This window comes from Rousettus aegyptiacus, unplaced genomic scaffold, assembly GCF_014176215.1.
Source record: "Rousettus aegyptiacus isolate mRouAeg1 unplaced genomic scaffold, mRouAeg1.p scaffold_m13_p_1, whole genome shotgun sequence".
Taxonomy (NCBI): Eukaryota; Metazoa; Chordata; class Mammalia; order Chiroptera; family Pteropodidae; genus Rousettus; species Rousettus aegyptiacus.
Window position 1 is genome coordinate 99,322,563 of NW_023416284.1, and position 22,022 is coordinate 99,344,584.

A 22,022-nucleotide genomic window follows, 5' to 3' on the forward strand; every position below is an offset into this window, starting at 1 on the left:
TTAAACATACGCTTAAAATGTAAAAGCGTGGGAACTGTGGTATACTAAAGACCATCAGTGTTGTATGAGCAAAAGATTTGTGGGAAACGATGGAGAAAAAAGGAAGTGAACAGTATTTACCTTAATATTTACATTTGCTTTAGGTTATTCAGGCTAACCTAGTTTTTCCAAGTCTGACTACCACCATAGTCTTATGTGTAGGGAAAGATAGAGACAGCACACACACACATCGCCTTCAAAAATTGGAGAGCAGAATGAGAACAATAAAAAAACAAATAGATTTAGGTCTATTTGTTTAGGTCTAATAAATTCTTTGTGAGATATACTGAAGAACTGTGGACATCTTTATAAATTATGTAGCATTAGAGATAAAAGTATGTCTCTTTCTGAGATGATTAAGACTGTTAGTCCTTAGAAAGAGAAAATAAACTAGGTAGTATTATAGACTGGATAATTACATGATGGATTCTTTCAGCGCTAATTATTTGGCTACTCATTCTTAGAAGATTTTTTTAAGATTGTAGTGTATGGAAAAATAAAGCTGAAAATTATATATTGTATGACTTGCTGATCACATCTGGTCACCCTAAAAATTTCCAAATGAATTTTCTTCCTAGCCGAAATAGAAATTATTGTTTCCTTGCCCAGAATTCGTTATTACAAAATGAACCATAGAATTTGAATTTAATAAAAGTTAGTACTTCAAGTTGTTTTTTATTGCACTTAGTCTTTAATAATTTGATTTATCTTTTTTAATAGTGAATTCTTTTTTATTTCTTACATAAATATATACTTGATTTTCATTTTACTAAAACTTATAAAACATGTTGTATTTGAGGTATTACATTTAATTGGAATGGCACTACAAGAAGAAAAACAGCACTTGGAGAATGTCATGGAAGAGCATATAGTAACATTTACCTTCACTCAGAAGATCTCAAGTATGTATATACTTTTTACCAAACTAACTCAAGATATTAGTGATTTTAAATTTGTAATATAACCTGTTATTTAAACATATAGGCTCTAAATAGGTTATATTTAATCCAGCTTCCTGAGGCTATATATGTTCATCTGTATATTAAAGGTACTATATCATATCAGATCCTGATATATTTTTACAAAAATATGTAAGGTGTACACATACATTAACCTTAATTCGTAAACAAAAATGAATGAGAAGTCTGTAGTTTGAAATCAGTATAGCACATGCATTTAAAACTTTAAAACACAAAGTACGCTATCCAGATTTCACTTTAAATTGTTGATGTTATCTTACAAAAACACTAAAAATAAGAAATTTATCTATAGGGTATTAGATTATTCACATCTTACATAATGTAACTTTTTTTAAAGGTCATGGAGATTTTTTTTAGCTTTTTATGAAAAATATCAAATATATAGACAAATTGAAAGAGTTGTATGGTAAGCATTCATATACCAAGCATCTAGATTCAATAGTTAGTAATTTGCTATGTTTGCTTTTACATTTACACACTTTTTTTGAACCATTTGTTTTAAACATCATAATATAATGACTCTAAAGAGAAACTTTTTGTTTGTAATTTTCAGACTAAGCAGTTGGTCTGATAGCTACCTGCAGTAGTGGCCACTGTGAATCTTTTTGCTTATGGTTGTTACTCATGGGTTTTTATTTATTCAGTGTTTCATAGTCAGTTATAATCAGTATTCCTTTCAATGCTCAGATTGCCAGTTTTGGTCAGTGGGAATCTGTTCAGTTGGCTTCTTTGTCCTTTTGACCCAACCCCATTAGTGTTTGAGCACCACATTGCTTTCTGTGCACAAAAGATGCCCAGGCTCATCTTGTACATTTTCCTGCCCTAGACCCGCAGTCAGCCACTTATAAGGTGTTTAAATGAATTTATGGTAGTAAATAGGAGTTTATTAATTTCTTGATTGCAAAAGATTATTTCTATAATTTTGTTCAGTGTCATGTTCTCTGCTATTTCTTCCTAAAAGATGATGACTAAGAATACTAGGTTCTACTGGTAGGTAGGGGGGAGTAGTCTTTGTGTGCTGCTAGAGCTATATTTTTCCCTGTTTGCCTTCATCCAGTTAGGCAGTGGGAAGAGGGGAAACTACCTTTTCCCCCTGAAGACCGTATTTTTGGGTGCTAGTCTTTCCCTACTCTCTTTGCCAGTATTTTTTCTATGGACTAACATTGTGTCTTTTGCCGTCTTTATTACCAGTGCTTTTACTTTAGGGGAGCCACACAGAGAACTCCCTAATTTCATTCACTAGTCACTTATAAGCGCAGATTCTCTCTCACTTTTCTTCCTTCCTTCCTTCCTTCCTTCCTTCCTTCCTTCCTTCCTTCCTTCCTTCCTTCCTTCCTTTCAACAATCATTTTCTCTGAATCTTTCTCAGTATTTCTCTTTAAACATTTTATATAATTAAAACACACTAGAGTCATATCCCTAATTCTTAGCCACAGAATTTTTGATCTGGAAGAATATTAAAGATCACACAGTTTAATCTTTTCTCTTAGGAACATTTTGCCAGAATGGTAACACTTAAATAAAAAAAAAAAAAAAATAGTTATTGGACATTTCCAACTATAAAGCTAACTTAGCTAATTTTGAATTAAATGCACTCTTAAGAATATGGACTCAATTTTTCTTTCTTTTCCTCAGATAAGTAATTCATAAAGGAAGTTTATTTTTTAATTTAGGTTTCTTTGAAGAAAAAGTCAAAACAAATAAATACATGTATACACAAATGCTCCCCTATAGCCCTAATTCATTTTCTTAGACTTATAAAATCTCAGGTAGACTTTTTGCCTGGGTTTTATTTAACTTTGCTAGAGAGTATGTTAAAATAATCATTTGGTATAAGACATCAATTTTGAATGATTAAAGCATTCTAGTTGTTAACAACTAGTTTGTGATGTTACAAATATGTCACATTCTCAAGAAGTATTGAAAATCTCTAATAGGAAGAACTATAATCAAATGATAGGCAAATGATATTATAAGCAACTTTATTATCATGTTGTGCATAGTAATAAGCATTACAAAATGTTAACTGTTGTCATTATGCTTTTTATTTTTTCTGCCGTAGAACCTGGTGAAGCACCAAACAACTCTCCTAGTATACTAGCTATGCTGGAAACACTGCAAAATGCTCCCTACCTAGAAGTCCACAAAGATACGATTAGGTGGATATTAAAGGTAAAATTTCCTGCATCACTCTTGCTTTTTATGAGAAACATTAAATATTTATCTTTAAGTTTTGATAATATCTCATAACCAGAATAACTGCTCTTTTTTTCCCCATAGACTTTTAATACTATTAAGAAAATGAGGGAGAGCTCATCTGTCAGTCCTGTAGCAGAGACAGAAGGAACCATAATGGAAGAGGTATAAGAAGTAAAGTGTGATAATATTGAAAAATTTAGCAAGTTCACTATTTAAATTTATCTGCAGTAAGTTGATAGTTAATATTAATCACAAAAATGTAAATTCCAAGAAACTATTTGTTTTTATTAGTTGTAACAAATTTTTTGGTCTGCTTTTTTTTTAACAGGTTGATTAAGAAATCTTTTCTCTTGTTTAGATAAGTGAGATTGTAGAATAGTTTTTAATTAGTATTTACAATAAAGATATGTCTGCTTTGGGAAAAAATATGCACTTAGTATCTGATGTCTGATTAAATGAAACATAATTTCAGAATTCAAGAGACAAAGACAAAGCTGAGAGGAAGAGAAAAGCTGAGATTGCCAGACTGCGCAGAGAAAAGATCATGGCCCAGATGTCTGAGATGCAGCGGCACTTCATTGACGAGAACAAAGAACTCTTCCAGCAGACATTAGAACTGGATGTCTCCACCTCTGCTGCTCTTGATAATAGGTAAAAAATAAAATAAAATATAATCCGATCATTGATTCTTAACTGGGAAAGAATGTGTTTTTTTCCTTGTAAGTACACTTTTAATCTAAAGTAATTTAGAGGATTGATAGGTAAATTTTGTGGCCTCCAGTTAGAGGAACTGATCTTAGAAATCTGAAATTTAATATATGTTTTTGAGAATATCTCTGACTATAGATAATTAATGTGTATGCTTAAAATGATATACAGAAGACCCATGACATTCATAAAAGAATGAGTACCGTGGGCTCAATTAACTGAGTGTCTGGCTTCTGTGTTGCATATTGGATTGCTATGAGGATTAAAGGAAATGGTTTAATACATATGAAAGACTCCTGGCAATTTAAGTCATTAAAACTATATGTGTTGAATATGTCCTTACCTGAAGTCTGCTGTTTAAGATTATATAAAAACTTCTTAGGTTTAGTAATTACACTCATAACCTTTTATTACAGCCCTATGATTTCAGATATGACATTTACAGCATTGGGCCCAGCACAAACTCAGGTCCCTAAACAAAGACAATTTGTTACCTGTATATTGTGTCAAGAGGAACAAGAGGTGAGGGTGGAAAGCAGGGCAATGGTCCTGGCAGCATTTGTTCAAAGATCAACTGTATTATCAAAGAACAGAAGTAAATTCATTCAGGATCCAGGTAAGTCATAGCTAGATCCTCTCCTCCTTGTTAGTAATGACTGCCACTTAGTATACATGGTGATAAACGAAATTTTGTTAACCTAATAATAACTCTATAAGCTTGATGGTTGGTATTCTAGGTAGCTTAGGCAGAAATTCTCCATTTGACAGATGAGGAAACATTCCAGAAGGTTAAGTGTCATTGCTGAAATTACACAGCTGGTAAATAGTAGAGATTCAAAGGAAAGCTTTTCTTTGTAATATAACATTAACATTCTTTGGTACTTAGTAGTCTTACCCATTCTTCAGCACGCTTGTTAAAGTCCTTATAATTAGTTGACACACTGAAATAACAGTAATGATTATTTTATCTCACGGATAGATCCAAAGTGAAATCTCTTGAGAACAGTTATATGAGTTGCCTATGTGAGAAATAATCCTTGAGCCAGATTCTAACTTAGAGTAGTGACGGTATCACATACAAGGTTCCCCAAGAACACATTCTTGAGATAGAGATTACCATGCAAAACATTTACTGGGGAGAGCTTTGGCATCAACATTAATGGAACAGAGGAGAAGGGAGCAGATTTGGGCAAGAGAGAGGTTGAGCAGTCCCCAAAATGCTCACCTGTCCCATGGGAACTCTGGAGCTGGATGGCATTTCAGAGGTGTCCTCAGTTGGGAAGAGAGGGACTGGGTCTTTATACCTGGACACTGATCAGTGACTGGTTGTGGAGGACCTCTGGAAAGAGCTGTGACCTTGAGCAAAGTAGTCATCCCTTAAAGAGGAATGACAGCTGAGTGCCTTCTGAGGGAGTAAGTCATTCATTCCTGCAGAGGCATCTAGGCCGCACATATTGTATCCACCACAGACACTTTTATGTCTATATTCTAAGATTTATTTGTATGTGCATATGCCTCAACAATACTGGTAAACTTGAGAGTAGGAACTGTCTTAGGAATTTCCAAAGCACTTACTTAGCAAGTGCTTTGCACATTGTAGTATTGAAAGGAGTTTTGAAAACCCACTGATAAACTTGTCTTTTCTGTAAGGAAAGTCTACACAGTGTCAGTCTCAAGTACCCGGTTAAGATTGGTCAGCTTCATCTAAAAAATAGTCATTTGAACTAAGGAATTTATAAATTTCATTCCAAGGCGAAGATAAAAGTCCCCAAGTTCACTTAACTTGTTATTTCATGAAGAAAAAACTTTGCCTGAGTGTAAGCAGATTTTCTTTATACTCTGATATTTTTACTGTTACATGAAACAAATTGAAACTTGAGTAATTCTTTATAGAATGTTATAGAATTTCTATGGCTATACTAATTTATATAGAGAACTCAAAAAATTCCAAAAGAAACCAGGCACCCATCTCATGGTTGTCTTTATTTTTCATCTCCTTTGAATATAAAGAATTAGCACCAGAACAGAAGACTGTCTGATGGGCCCTTTTCCTCACCTCTGGTCTGCACTGCCCTAGTCTGGATATTTTATTGCCCTTTTGGTTCTGGTACAGTTATTATGGTTATTCTCTGCATGGGTGTCGTTTAGCAGAATGTTCTCTAGGGAGTACCCCATTACTGCCTAAACATCTTTTTGTCAGAGATCATTGTGACCCAGCTGCCCTGAAGGTATTAACAGCAGCCCCATGAAGAATATCCTTTTACTGAGCTTAGGGCTTTAGGAGGGAGTGGAGTCTCTTAGTGCCCTGAAAGCGTGAAATGTTCAAAAGAATAATGTACTTACATACAGAATTCCAGTTACATTTAACAATTCAAGGATGTTTTGCTAAGGTTGATGAAAGAGGGTCTTGCTTTCTAAATAATCCAGGGTCTTGTTTAAATTATTATATCTCAAAAAAAGGAATAAACTAGCATTTCATTTCAAGTTTATAAGCCCTTATCAAGGATTTCACAATTTAAAGTTGTACATTTGCTATAGGAAAATTAAACACTTGATTTTTTGTTTTGTTTTTTTTGTTTGTTTTATAATGCAGAAAAATATGATCCATTATTCATGCACCCTAATCTGTCTTGTGGAACACACACCAGTAGCTGTGGACACATTATGCATGCCCATTGTTGGCAAAGGTAACTTATATTCTTAATATTATTAGTCAAGAGAAGCTTACCTGAAGGCTCAAAATTGAATTTTTATGTTTGGGAAAGGCCATTCTAGAAAAAAAGGGTAAGGAACTAAAGATGTTAAAGGAAAAAACTCCCTATCACTGCATAATAAATAACAATTAAAATTGATTTTCATACGTGTAAAAGAGTGGCAAAAATTTCATAGTGTATCAAATGTTTTTTAATGTGGGGATCTGTATTGGCTAATAAACTGCATGAAGAAAAAAGATTTTTATAGTGGAATAAACCCTAGAAGAGTAATGTCTTTCAAAAGTGAACAGCTCCTAATTGTTAAAGTGTTAGTACTTGCCTTGTTACTTCCTGATTGTCATGGCTCCCCTGAGCTAAGTTGGGATGACCTCATACTTACTATTCTGCTTCGGTGCTTTCTGTGCTTCTGTAAAACCAACAAATCGATACTGTAATTCTAGCACTGTGCTCATTGAGTTAACATGAGCTTCCTCTATGAAGTAGCCACGAACCCTGCGAAAGTGACCAGACAGCACTGGGACCAAGGAATTTGCTGCTTTATTAATGCTTATTTGCAAGGCAGCCTTTTGACTCCTGCTTTAAAACTCTCAGAACTCATTTCGATATTTAAGTAACTCAAGTACCAGTGTTAAAAATAATTTATTTAAAGATTTTAATTTTTGGATTGTTTGCGAAAACATTTTTATTTATTTATTTTTTTAATTTTTAATAAGTTCATTGGGGTAACATTGGTTAATACAATTATATAATTTTCAAGTATACATTATAAATTGACATCTATATATTCTGTTGTGTGTTTACCAAAGTCCAGTTTCCTTCAACTACCATATATTTGATCCTCTTTACCCACTACACCCTCCCTTTACTCCCTATATTTGACTCCCTTTACCCTGTCTACCTCCCCACTCCTCACCCACCCCCTACCCACTGTAACCACTAAGTCCATTGTCCATGTTTCTGAGTCTCTGTTTATCCTGTTCATTTGTTGCTTTTAGGTTTATATTTCACATATAAGTGATATCATGTGATTTTCAGCTTTTTCTGTCTGACTTATTTTACTTAGCATGATTATCCATGTTCTCACAAATGGCAGTATTTCATCTATTCTTATGGCCGAGTAATATTCCATTGTGTATATATGTACCACAGCTTCTTTAGCCAATCTGTCGTAGGACACTTCGGTTGCTTCCATGTCCTGGCCACTGTGAATAATGCTACTGTGAACATTGTTGTGCAAACGTCTTTTTGGATATGGGTTTTCAAGTTTTGGGGGTAAATACTCTGTAGAGGGATTGCTTGATCTATGGTAGATCAATTCTTAGTTTTTTGAGGAACCTCCTCCATACTGTTTTCCATAGTGGCTGTACCAATTTGCAGTCCCACCAGCAGTATATAAGAGTTCCTTTTTCTCCACATCCTCTCCAACATTCGTTATTACTTGTCCTGTTGATTATAGCTATTCTAACAGGCGTGAGATGTTGTCTCATTGTGGTTTTGATTTGCATTTCCCTAATAGCTAGCGATGTTGAGTATCTTTTTATATATTTGTTGGTTATTTGTATGTCTCCTAGGGAGAAGTGTCTGTTGAGGTCTTCTGCCCATTTTTTGACTGGATCAGAAAACGATTTATTTAAAATGTTGAAGCTTGTGGCTATCATTGAAAAAATTACCGTTGTTTTTGATACCTAATGTTTTCTAATTGTAAAGGTATTTTGATTCCGTTCAAGCTAAAGAACAGCGAAGGCAACAGAGATTACGCTTACATACAAGCTATGACGTAGAAAATGGAGAATTCCTATGTCCCCTTTGTGAATGTTTGAGTAATACTGTTATTCCTCTGCTGTTTCCTCCAAGAAATATTTCTAACAAGTAAGTATGGCTCATAAAACCTGTACATCACAGTAACAGTTTCCTTTCAAGATAATGAAATAAAACCAGAGAGAAGGGGAATTACTTTGGTTAATTGCATAATATTTTCCAGATATTTTCCATACTTTACACTTAGCCATTTCTTCTTGCAGACCTGTAAAACACTATTTTGGTTTTTAAAAAGGAATAAGCCAAAATTTAACAGTTTCTTGGTCACCCATAAACACTATAGAAGATGCCAAATTCTTGTATGTTCATGAAAATTGTCTTCTTCATTTCTGGGACCGTACTTTATCTCCCTCATACTTTTCCAGAAATGCTCAGTAAATTGATAGGGCCCAATTTTGAAGCTCAAGCTGACTTAATTGAACATTCTAACAATCTAGAATTTTTCTACAAATTACTGGCTGACAGTAACTTCAAAATTGGGCCAAGAAAATGAAAACCTGTTGGTATATTTAAAATGGAAAAATTTGAGGATTTTATAATTTCTACTTAATAGGAGTATTGGACATATTCTGCTATTTAAATTTGATATGCATAATAAATAGTAATTTTAGTTTTATGAATATGAATCATCTTAATTTCTATGCTGTTATTTCAATTCAAAGCAAAGTAAGTTTTTTTCTCTTCAATTTTAGGAGTTCAAACTATGATGCCTTAATTTATGATACCCAAATATGTTCTTAAAATGCTGCTAGATTTGAGTATAAGCTCGTGATTTTTAATCACAAAAGAATATGGTGCTGACTTAACATCTGCATTTGAACTGATAAGTTAATCATTGTTAAAGGTACACTGCATAAAAGGAGAAAGAAATACCTTTGTTAGATTTCACCTTTATGGTTTACAATTTTGTATTTTTCCCATGAGAGCCAATTATGACATAGTCATGAAGAACACAGGCTTCGAAGTCTGATATAACTCAGTCTGAATGCAGGATCTGTCCCTTTACATGCCCTTAGTTAAGTTACGTAGCTTTAAACCTCAGTTTCCTCATCTGTAAAATGGGGACAATACTATAACATTTCATCTGAATATTTTGAGAATTAAATCTAATACTGTTAATGCTTTAGTAAGTACTCAATAAAAGTGGTGCTGTGGTAATTGTGATATTTTATAAATACTCGCAGATTCCAATACTGAAAAAGTAAAATTTTGACAAGAAGGTTGTTAGCATCGTAGTGACAAATAATATATTTTCACTTTCATTGGCAGATATCTATTCTTATCTTTTTTAAAGGCAACAAATTTCCCCATAGCTTTTTAAAAAATATTTAAACTGTGTTTAAAATATTAAGCAACAACAGTATATTAAACACTCTTCATAATCTTTTCTAGCAGGTTAAATTTTTCAGACCAACCAAATCTGATTCAGTGGATTAGAACAATATCTCAGCAAATAAAAGCATTGCAGATTCTTAGGAAAGAAGAAAGTATTCCTAGTAAGTCCTAATAACCTGCTTTCATTTTTCCCTAAAGTCTGAGATTTTGGAAAATGTTGTTCCAGAAAGAATTGTTTAAGAATATTTTAAAAGTGAAACCTCTCATTTTAAAATGTGACTTATTCTAATTTTCTTTGTTCTAATGAACTAAATTTGACCTGACTGCATTTCTTCTAGTTCCTTGAAAACCCACAGGTTCATGTAAAGTTTATCATAAATATTCCTCACTTATTCCCCCGTTTTATTGAAGAGTTTTTGGGGGCAGTATAACTGAGTATTGCGAACTAGCTTTACTTCTCGGTGGCCTAACTGACTTTATTGTTGCCGTTACCGAGTTACTTGGCTTCCCAAGTTTCACACACATGCACTGCACTTATGACATGGGAAAGCAATGTGAGCTTATTGGTTTTTATAAAAACAAAATAGCATACTCTTCCTTTCCTTCCTTCCTTTGTTATCTTCTAGTGGCTATACTATTAGGAAAAGCACAGGTGACTGAAGAAGGTGCCTTGGTCAGAGCAATAGGATTTCTCATGCTTTAAATGCATATTATGCCCATTTTTATTAATGGAAATTTTTTCTGGGGTTTTTTTTTTTTTTTTTTGGACTTCTATGAAGAATGAAATTTAGGCTGAAATTCATAGAAATATTGTGAATAATAATATGACATGCTTGTTTCTATAGATATTGTCTCTTCAAAGAATTCAGAAAATATGGGTGAATTGCAGCTCCCTGAAGGATTTAGGCCTGATTTTCATCCTAAGTGAGTATATTATTTATTCCTTTTAAGTTTGGCCCACTTGAAATGAAAAATTAAATTAGCAGTTAGAATACAATTTGTAAGCTTGAGATCAAAATATTATAGGACATTGATCTCGAATTCTGAGGTTTAAGCATTACATGAAGATACATATTGTGGGTATATTGATAAAATCCTAAGGACTATGTGTCATGTTTAACTCTCGCCAGCCTCTCCTAGTCTGTATTGCTGATTCCTTAGCATGCCCCTTTATCTGGCTCTCCTTGACAACACCTCATCAGTGCATCTAAATCCAAACTACTCAGCTTCCCCACCAAATCTTGTGCTTTCCTTCTGACTTCCATATTTCTACATAGGGTCCCACCAGCCTCTGAGTAACACAGGATCAAACCCAGAGTATTTTCACCCTTTTTTATCCCATCACCAATTAGTTATAAAGTATAGCATAGATTCTAGAGTTAGACTCCTTGGTTCAGTACCCAGCAGCACGACTTACTAGCTGTACAACTGTGCAGATCGCTTGACCTCTCTGTACCTCAGTTTTCTCATCTGTAAAGTGAGTATACTAATACCTCAAAAGTGTTATGAGGATAAAGTAATATAATACATGTAAAGCCACCTGGAAGTCATTCCTGGCATGTACTAAGTAACTCAATAAAATAATACTGAAAAAGCTTAAATAGAAAAAAACATCAGTCCTATGCCTCATACATTCCCCCTCCCTGTCCCCAGTCCTGTCATTTTTATTTCTTCTACTATTTACTGCCATAATTCTAGTTAAAAGGATTAGTTGACTGTCTCTTAATTTGTTATTTCTAAACAGTAGCTTTCTGTTGACTGGCTGGCAATTTAGAATTTAACTCTTACTTCTACCCTATCTACAGTCACCCAGTAGAGTTCTTTCACAATTTTTGGTTGAATTAGTTAGCAGTTCTTATTATATAATTGATTCTGCTGATATAAGTTGTGTGTTTTAATCCTGTTTCTTTTCTTGTCCAGTTTTGTTTTTCGTCTGATTAATAATTACCTTGTTTTTTCATGTACTTGGTTTTCTATGTATGTTATTTTTTTGTTTTCTCTCTAAATGCTGCAGCAAGTCTTTCCGATGCCTAACAATAGCTTTTCTAAGTCATCAAACCCATCAGTTGATCTTCTATCCTAGAACCCTCTCCCGACAGATTCTGTCCTCCCACACCAACCAGGACAAGGCACAGTTATCACCCTGAGACTTCCCCTGGTCATGTTCCTCATAGTCTCCTCCTTTTTAATTACTCCCTGTTTTTGTACAAATGCATCCTTCATCAAATTCCTAAGAAAGGGTGCCTGGGTGTTAAGTTTTCATGTCTGGAAATACATTTATTTTATCCATATGCTTGATTGATGATTTAGGTATAGAATTATAGGTTAGAAGTAACTTTTCATCTGTATTTTGAAGGCATTGTTTTACTAATTTTTAACATCCATTGAGAAATTAACACTATTCTGGTTCTTCTTTTTTTGTATTTTTATTACTTCTGGAAATGGTTGGAATCATCTTTTAAGTCCCCAATGTCCTGAAATTTCTCTGTGATATTCTTTGGCATGTGACTCTTTCCTTTATTTTGAGTACACTCTTTTAATTTGAAGATTCGTGTCCTATAGTATGAGGATTTTTTATGTCGTTTCTTTGTCAATTTTCTCCTCTTGATTTTTCTCTTCTTTGAGGCAGTCCTACTGTTAACTTCCTCTTGGCCCTGTTGGACTGACTGATCCTCTAATTTTCTTGTAACTTTTCTGCTTTCTACACTCTTTGTTTTCCCTACATTCTTTTTTTCTGCTTGTTTTTAATCTCCTTGATGTCTAATTCTTTCATTAAATGTTTGTTTTCCTTGGGTGACTATCAGGAAGTCTCTAAGAAGCTCACTGAACAAATTGGAGCTGGCTGACCTGAGCCTCACAGTGAGGTGATCAGAACTCCACCCCACCGCCCCCAAGTGTCAATGTGTAAAGTGGCTTTCCTCTGAGGATCCTCACTAGAGAAACTAAAATCCATTGCAATGGATATACATTGCCAATATCCTCAAGTTGGGGAAAGAGGTCAAGGGTCTCATGGTTCACTGTGTAGACTTTCACCTAATACCTTATTTTCAGCCCTGTGCCTCACCGCTGGCAACCCAAGTAGAACATAACACTTCTCAGGCAGGGACAGTTTTCATATCCTTAATTCCCCCTTTGTAGACAGTTGTCTTTAGATAATTTAAGTGGTTCAAGTCCAAATAGCCTTTAAGAAACAACCATTTGATTGATGTGAGCACACTGTTTTGAGCTAATCTTATACATGTTCACTTCAGGAACCCCTATTCTGATAGCATAAAAGAAATGCTAACAACATTTGGAACTGCTACTTACAAGGTGGGACTAAAGGTTCATCCCAATGAAGAGGATCCCCGTGTACCCATAATGTGTTGGGGTAGCTGTGCATACACCATCCAAAGCATAGGTAAGAAGTTTAAAGATGTATCTCTAAGTCACAAACATACATTGACTGGAATTATGTGTAGAAGCCTATATTTAAATGAGGTATTTAAAGTGGGCAACAATATGAAGAAATAGCTTAAGACTTTGAAATAGGACATATAATATACCAACAGAATCTTCGATTGATCCTTTATAGCTTAACTATAGCAACAGAGAATTCATTTTAGTGGTGATTATAGCTTCTTGTAAGTTGAATATATTTTTCATTTTTACTTTTCATCCAGACTTAATTCTTGTGAAATGACTTAAAGATTTCAAAACCTGCCAATATTGTGCTTTCTGCAGAAATAATTTTTTTAACTTTTTGTTGAAATTGTAATAAAATATGTGTAACGTTTATTATTTTAACTGTTTTTAATCTGCAGAAAGAATCTTAAGTGATGAAGATAAACCATTGTTTGGTCCTTTGCCTTGCAGACTGGTAAGTTATCAGTTTACTCAATTCAAAAAATGATGGAATGGAAATTCAGTGTTTCTGCTTTTTTTGAATCTTAAAAACTTTAATTGATTATTTAAGCATAGCTTCACTCTGTTCATAGGAAAACCCATTTTCTGTAATGATATCAAAGAATGTTTGTAGTCTATGTTCTCATTATTTTCCTCTTAAATACACCAGCTCTTTTCTTCCAGAGTTCTTGGTTAAAGACATAAAAAGATGGGGGGGAAAACTAGAAACAAAGAACTTATTCTTAAATTTTTAATACTGTAATTGGAAATATAAAACAATACACCCTGTCCCACATTTACTACCTTATTAGCAACATTTAAATAAGCACAAATTACTGTCAAAACAGGGTACATTTAATGTCTAGAAACATGAGGAAGGAATAGACAGTCAAAGCTTGCTAATTTTAACTGTGTAGCTAGTGTCAAATAGTGTCATACCTACTTGCCGTCCAAGCTTATAATCATAAAATTCCTCTGAAGAGTAAAATCATGTAATTTTATTCATGTAGAATCACCTGGGGAACTTTTAAAAATGCCTAGATCCTACCACAGGTCATTAATTCAGAATCTCTGGAGATGGGCCCTAGGCTGTAGTGCTTTTTGAAAGCTTTCCAAGAGCCAGGATTGAAAACCACTGATGTAAGTGCCTAACCAAGAAACAAAAACCAATTATAGGCATATTTCGGAGACATTGCAGGTTTGGTTCCAGACTATTGCAATAAAGCAGGTCACTCGAATTTTTTGGTTTATCAATGCACGTGAAGGTTATGTTTACACCATATTGTAGTCTATTAAGAGTGCAGTAGCATCATGTCTAAAAAAATATGCATACTTTAAAAAATTAAATTGCTAAAAAAATAAAAATAGCTAACCATCATCTAAGCCTTCAGCAAGTTGTAATATTTTTGTTGGCAGAGTCTTGCCTTGATGTTGATGACTGCTAACTGATCACGGTGATGGTTGCAGAAGGTTGGGTAGCCGTAGCAGTTTTTTAAAATAATGAAGTTTGTTGCATCAATTAACTCTATTACTTGAACACAAATAGGCCACTGTAGAATTATTAATTGGCCTATTTTCGATATTGTCGTGTCTCAGAATATGGAGGCCCAGGAAGAGGGAGAGAAATGGGGAAATGGCTGGTCAGTGGAACAGTCAAAACATACACAACATTTAATAGTTAAGTTCTTTGTCTTACATGGGTGTGATTTGTAGCATCCCAAAACAGTACAATAGTGACATCAAAGATCAGTGATCACAGATCACCATAACAAATATAACAACGAAAAAGTTTGGAATATTGTGAGAATTACGAAAATGTGACACAGAGACATGAAATGAGCAAATGCTATTGGAAAAATGATGCCAATAAACTTGTTTAACATGGCATTGCCACCAACTTTCAATTTGTAAAAAACTTGATAACTGGGAAGTACAATAAAGTGAAGAACAGTAAAATGTATGCCTGACCTAAAACCTTAAAACTCTTCAAAGAAAACATAAACAGTAAACTCTCACATTGCTTTTAGCAACATTTTTTTGGATATATCTTTTTGGACAAGGGCAACAAAAAAAATGAATAAATTGGGACTACATCAAACTAGAGTTTTTATACAGGGAAAGAAATCATCAACCAAACAAAAAAACAACCTACTACATAGGAGAAGATATTTGCAAATATATCCAAAATATATAAGGAACTCATACGACTTAACACCCAAAAAAAAAGTCCCAATTAAAAAATGAGCAAAGTTCCTGAATATACATTTCCCCAAAAAGGACATACAGATAGATGTCCAACAGACATATGAAAAGATCCTCAACACTGTTAATCATCAGGGAAATGCAAGTTAAAACCACAGTGAACTATCATGTCACACCTGGTCAGAATGGCCATCATCAATAAATCAACATTCTTATGAGGATGTGGAGAAAAGGGAACCCTCATACACTGTCAGTAGGATTCTAAATTAGTGCAGCCACTATGGAAAACAGTATGGAGAGTCCTCAGATTAAAAATAGAGCTGTTATATGGTCTAGCAATTCTATTTTTCAATATTTGAAGAAAGTGAAAACACTAATTCAAAAGATACATGTACTTCTATGTTCATTGCCACATTACCAGTAATAGGCAAAATATGGAAGCCCATCATTAGATGAATGGATAATGAAGATGAGGTGTATATATGCAATTGAATATCATTCAGCAGTAAACAAAGAATGAAATCTTGCTATTTGTGACAACATGAATGGACCTAGATTGTATTTTGTTAAGTGAATAAGCAAATGATTTCATTTATACATAGACTCTTAAAGGAGAAAAATGAATAAACAAAACAAAATAGAAACAGACTCACAGATACAGAGAACAACCTAATGGTTGCCTGATGAGGGGATGGGCACTTCTTTTAATGCCATTTTAAAAAAATTTAAATAACATTTAGCCTTTAGCAGGGGTTTATTTGAGCATGGAAGAGATGCCACTTTATGTGGGAAGGCTCTTTGGACTTCCAAGACTGGTTTAGTCTCTATAAAAATATTTTTTAAAAAGGTATGCCTATAGAGAAAATACAGTTCAATGTGATTATTTAACAGCTAGTTAGTTTACTGACTTTTGTTTTCATTGCAAAGCATCTGGAGTCTCAGGACCCTTTTTATGTGAGAAATATAGATCATGTATCAGAGATTCTTGGCTAGGGGTTGTTCATTAGACTCCTCTTTGGAACTTCTATAATATATAGATACCTGGGCCACTTTGGACCCCATTATCCTCCTCTTACTATTGACCTCAGTGTTATCTTCCATTCTTCTATCACCCTAGCTTTTTCTTTTCTTTTTATGACCAAGCAATTTTAAAGTATATTTCATTTTATGTATTTCAGCATGCAATGAAAAATGTTTAAAGGCATATAAAGAAATAGTAGCTGCAGTTTTAAATTTAATTTCATATTGAGAGGAGGAAGGGAAATTTTATACACAGCAAAACTTCCTTTAACAATAGTGTACATCCTGGCTCCAATTTCTTGCTAACTCTTCACTTCTCAACTCCCTACAATTTGGCATCCGCCCCTGACATTCTTTCACTCTTTTTTATTTGACAACTCTGTTTACTTAATTTTGTTAACTACTTCATTCTGAAACTCATTTTCTGTCTTATTTCTGTGACATTCCAGGTTTTCTACCTACCTCTCTGGCAGCTCCTCAGTCTGTACCCCCTCCTCCATCCTATAAATGTTTTAAACACCCAGAGTTCAGCCCATGCCCTTCAAGTCATTTGATACTCTTCCTGGTAGCCCTGTTTATGCCTCTTGATTTCAGTTATATCCAAATGATTCCCACCTGTGTATCTCCAAACCAGATTTATTATCTCATCGCCTGCTTTGTTTTTTTCACCTGGATCTTGTAAAGGCACTTCAAATTGAACAATCTAAATATTTTTCTTCCTATATCGCCTGTCTTCTTAGCTAAATGATCACTGTCCATCCGGGTGACCAAGCTAGAAACTCTGAAGTCCAATTGGATGCATCATTTGGTCTAGATGTTCGGATCCAATTGATCAGCAGAGTTTGTTGAATTCCCATCTGCATGTTTTTCCTGTTCCTTCCATTCCTACTTCTACTTATTTGGTTCAACCCCATATAATTTCTTGCCTAGCAGTCTGTACCCTGAATCTCATTCTTTTCTAATACATTATTAGAGGGGTTCCTCCAGAACTCACCCTGATCGTATCTCTTAAACTTCTTAGCCTGTTTCTCCATTATCACCTGCCAATCTCCACATCTATGGTTCAGGCCTGCAGAATCATTGCTAATCTCCAGTGCTAGTTCCCAGGCCTTTGTCACTGCTAGAGTACCCTAAGGGTAGACTCCTCCTTTTTAAGATTCTCTTCAAGCTTTGCCTTACGTGAGAAACCTCAGATCATGTCCTGTGAGTGAGATATCCCTCATCTATGTGGTATTGCCTCCTTTAGTTGCTTCCTCCTCCTCCTCTCCACTTCCCTTTCTCACCCCCAGGAGTTGTGAGCTCCTTGAGAGCAGGAGTTGTGGGGTGAAGGGTAAATTTTTATTTTAACATCTTCAAAACCAAGATGTTTTTGATTTTGTCTAGAAGGTCCTCAATATTTATTGAACCAAAAAACATTACAAAAAAATTGGAAAATAGAACATTAAGCAGGAAGGGAAAACTCAACTTATTACTTATCTGTCTTTTTTCATTAGCATATTTATACTTGATTTTAATTTGTATTTACATGCAGTTACAGTATCTCTTTAAAATAAATATTAAAAAATATTTCATTAGGAAATAGACATACAACCCCAGGAAGCTCAGAGAGTTCTAAAAAAGATGAACCCAAAGAGGCCCACACCAAGACACATCATAACTAAAATCCTAAAGTTTAAATACAAAGAGAGAACCTTAAAAGCATCAAGAGAAAAGCAGCTAGTTACCTACAAGGGAGCTCCCATAAAACTGGTAGCTTGTTTCTCTAAAGAAACTTTGCAGGACAGAAGGGCTTGGCACAAAATATTAAAAGTGATGAAAACCTAGAATCTACAACCAAGAATACTTTATCCAGCAAAACTATAATTTAAAGTTGAAGGATAGATAAAGAGCTTCCCAAATAAAAAACTAAAGGAATTCATCTACACCAAGCCACTGCTACAGGAAATGTTGGAGAGCCTTCTTTAAGAAGAAAAAACGTATCGAAAACATGAATAAAGACTGGTAATAACTACATCTCTATCCACAAGTACCTCAAATAGAAAAGAATTAAGTACCCCAACTAAAAGATAGAGTGACTGAATGGTTAAGAAAACAAGACCCCTACATATGCTGCCTACAAGAGACTCACTTCAGATTAAAAGACACACACAAACTAAAAGGAAGGGGATGGAAAAAGATATTGCCTTGATGGACCTAGAGGATATTGTGCTGAATAAAGTCAGAGAAAGACATATACCACATGATTTCATGTACATATGGAATCTAAAGAACAAAATCAACAATAACAAAAAAATGGACATAAACTCATTGAGACTATTTTGAGGGCTACTAGATGGGAAGGAGGTTGGGGGGGGTGGTGAAAAAGGGCAAAGGGTTTAAGAACTACAAATGGATAGTTACAAAATAGTCATGGCAGTATAAAGTATAGCATAAGGAAGATAGTCAGCAATGTTGTAATAAATATATAAGGGGAAAGAGGGGTACTAGATTTAGTGGGATGACCACTTTATGAGTTACATAAAGTCTAATCACTGTGCTATACAACTGAAAATAGTGTATTATTGTATGCTGACTATAATTGAAAAAACTCATTGAATTGTACAATGTAAATATAAACAACTAATTATTATATTTCAGTGAAGCTGGAAAAAAATACTTCATTACATTCTTGGGAGCCTGTTGTTTGCTGTCTGGATACATATGTACTCCTTTTCTTTTCCATGGAGAACCAGCAGCATGGTGGCAAGGAGATAGCTTCTGTTTATTCAGAAATTAGCTGTTTCTTACTCCATTCTTTCCATGTTAGAGACGTGTCATTAAAGATGTCATTGATTCAGTTCCATACCTTCTAGAAAGATTTCAGTGTGCATCTGACTGCTTCAACTAGCTGTGCTCTGAACTAGCATTCCTAAAAGAAGAAAAATACTTCATATGCTGGCTTCTTAGTTAATTGTATCAATCTCTTTATTTCAGGATGACTGTCTTAGATCACTAACGAGGTTCGCTGCAGCACATTGGACAGTGGCATTACTCTCAGTGGTGCAGGAACACTTTTGTAGACTTTTTGCATGTGAGTATTAATACATGTACCATATATGTTATGGTAATTTCTCATCTCCTGTAATATTGTTTTTAGTGATATAACTTCTCTTCATTATGAGAGAAATATTTTGGTAATACTATTTTGTCTTATGTACAAGTTCTAGCTTATAAATACATATATATCTTGCAAAAAGGTAAATTTAATTTAAACTGTTACATGTATTTTTAATAAATTACACTAGCATATGAAATGTACTAATGCATTTTTTTGTGTGTGTAGCATTGGTGGAAGGTGACAATCATGAAGACCTTCCATGCATATTAGATATTGACATGTTTCATTTATTGGTGAGTATCTAGTCATTTGTTTTTGAAATTTTCTTTATTATATTATAGAACTTTAATATCTTAGACTTGGTGAATGGTGTAGAGGCAGACAGGGAAGAGTATCATCTATTACTCTTACCACATCTGAGTACATTTCTTTTCTGGGGAGCCTCAAAAAGAAAATGTTAAGGAATCTAATTGCGTGTCTTGACCTGGGTGTCTAATCCTCTCTTATTTTGCTTTGGGGCTAATGTCAGTAATTTAACCTCTCTGTGCTTTCTACCTATAAGAAATAACACTAGTAATGTAAGGACTACTACTGACCCATACAGTGATGTGGAGCACATACAGCCCCTTTGTGTGATTTAGAGAAACGTATGTCTTCTGTGCAGTCTGGTGCCAGGGCACACCACTGGCCAAGCAGTAGGTGGCTGAACTTCAGCCCCACCTTAAAGAGTTCCTTCCCTTCCTCGGGACACTGAGTGCAGCGCCACGCACAGCAACCCCAAGTGCTGTCCCCTTAATCTCTGGGCATCACATTCTGTACCTTTAAGTTAGTGCCTACCTCATATGATTGTTTCCGAACTCAGTGGGATGATCAATGTAAAGAGTTCAGAGCAGTATGTCCATAGTAAGTTATCCATCGTCACTGTTCCCACTGCTCCTGTGAAAACCAAAATCGTACAGGCAACAGGCTGACAAGAGAGCTGGTATTTATCATGTGCCTGACTGCTTCCCCACACATTCTTGTTTAGTCCTTTCATTCTTACTACTGTGGTATTAAAAATACATATATATTATCTCTAGTTTACCAACAGGGAGACAGAGGCTCAGGGTGTTGACTTGTCTAAAAAGCCCGTAAGAGAAGCTAGGGTTCATATCTAGATCTTCGTGGGTCCAAAACCCAAGCCTTTTCCACTGTTCACTCCCTAGAAAGATTTTAGCTGTTACTAACAACAGATCAGGTATAGAGGAATCGCTGGGTAAATGAAATGATAGCACCCATCGAGACTTCATTTAGCCAACCCTAGTGAACTTGCTAACATGTATACCCTTTAAGAACAAAGATTCCTTAAGGGAAGGGGCTGAGTTCCAAAGGGAATCATATCAAGACAACAGAAATGTGTTTAGGTGTGAGAGGAAAGGTGATCTGTATGATAACTCTGGATTTGGTATCTAGGTGGGCTTGGTGCTCGCTTTCCCCGCGTTGCAGTGTCAGGATTTTTCAGGGATCAGCCTTGAAACTGGAGACCTTCACATTTTCCATCTGGTTACTATGGCACACATCGTACAGATCTTACTTACCTCGTGTACAGGTAACTCCTTTCCGTCAGCTTCTTGAGGAAGTACTTGAGTTTTCTCAGTTTAAAAACAGTATTAAAGGAAAAGATGCTTGGATAAGAATGTAAATTATAATTAGACTACCCGTTTTTTCTGTTTATCTTCATATGACAAATTTTGAAACACATTCTATTAAAATCCCTTAGCAATGTGAGTGTTATTACTTATTTTTATTTCATAAGTTTAGTAATATTTGAGTACCATAGACCATATATTTAGCTGATTCTGCTCACAATTTGCTGCCTGGCACCCTGAGTCACCATACTTGACTTCCTCTCCCAAAGCCTGCAGCTCCTTGTTCTGACAGAGATTCGTACTATGCTCATACTTTGGGGGTTAAAGTTCCATGTGTTTTGTGGGGGTCCTTTCATACTATATGTAAGTGTATAAGTATATTCGAGCACTTAAATCATGTCATCAGTTCATTTAATTGGCAAATACAAAGTATGAATATTTCCTCTTTCAGAAGAGAATGGCATGGATCAAGAAACTCCTGCTGGTGAAGAAGAATTAGCAGTTCTTGCTTTGTATAAAACACTTCGCCAGTACACAGGAAGGTGGGATCATAATCTTTAATGATAAGCAGTTCCCCAATATTAGTAGGTAATAATAGCATGAAAAAGGAATTCATTTGTTAAACAAGGGAAATTGCTATCTATTGACATGTTTTAAAAAGAAGATGGGAGTATGTCTGTACTAATAACATGATTAGAAATCTCAGATATGGCAGATATCTGAGAGGAGTAATATGCAGAGATTCCCACATTTATTTGGTCATGGAACCCTTATTTTGCTCAGAGGAGAGTGGAGACATGGATCTTTACTTTGAAAAGTGCTATTCTAAAACATGTTATCTCACTGGCAATTTAAAAATGCAAATTAAGTTGGCATAATACATTTTTCAGGCAATTAC

At 34.8% G+C, this 22,022-nt stretch overlaps 1 protein-coding gene across 6 annotated transcripts in view; it reads left to right on the forward strand.

Moving 5' to 3' along the window:
- UBR2 (ubiquitin protein ligase E3 component n-recognin 2) overlaps positions 1-22,022 on the forward strand; it is a 97,420-nt gene that overhangs the window by 63,937 nt on the left and 11,461 nt on the right. For 5 of the 6 annotated variants that reach the window (XM_016128576.2, XM_036218164.1, XM_016128575.2 and 2 more), the window contains 15 exons: positions 839-941; positions 3,082-3,191; positions 3,300-3,380; positions 3,691-3,869; positions 4,343-4,542; positions 6,520-6,613; positions 8,348-8,509; positions 9,851-9,954; positions 10,639-10,717; positions 13,045-13,193; positions 13,597-13,652; positions 19,373-19,469; positions 19,722-19,789; positions 20,949-21,084; positions 21,576-21,666. In XM_016128576.2, coding sequence (XP_015984062.2) covers positions 839-941; positions 3,082-3,191; positions 3,300-3,380; positions 3,691-3,869; positions 4,343-4,542; positions 6,520-6,613; positions 8,348-8,509; positions 9,851-9,954; positions 10,639-10,717; positions 13,045-13,193; positions 13,597-13,652; positions 19,373-19,469; positions 19,722-19,789; positions 20,949-21,084; positions 21,576-21,666 — 1,709 coding nt within the window. The remainder of the gene's footprint in view (positions 1-838; positions 942-3,081; positions 3,192-3,299; positions 3,381-3,690; positions 3,870-4,342; positions 4,543-6,519; positions 6,614-8,347; positions 8,510-9,850; positions 9,955-10,638; positions 10,718-13,044; positions 13,194-13,596; positions 13,653-19,372; positions 19,470-19,721; positions 19,790-20,948; positions 21,085-21,575; positions 21,667-22,022) is intronic. The other variant, XM_016128577.2, reaches the window with a different exon arrangement.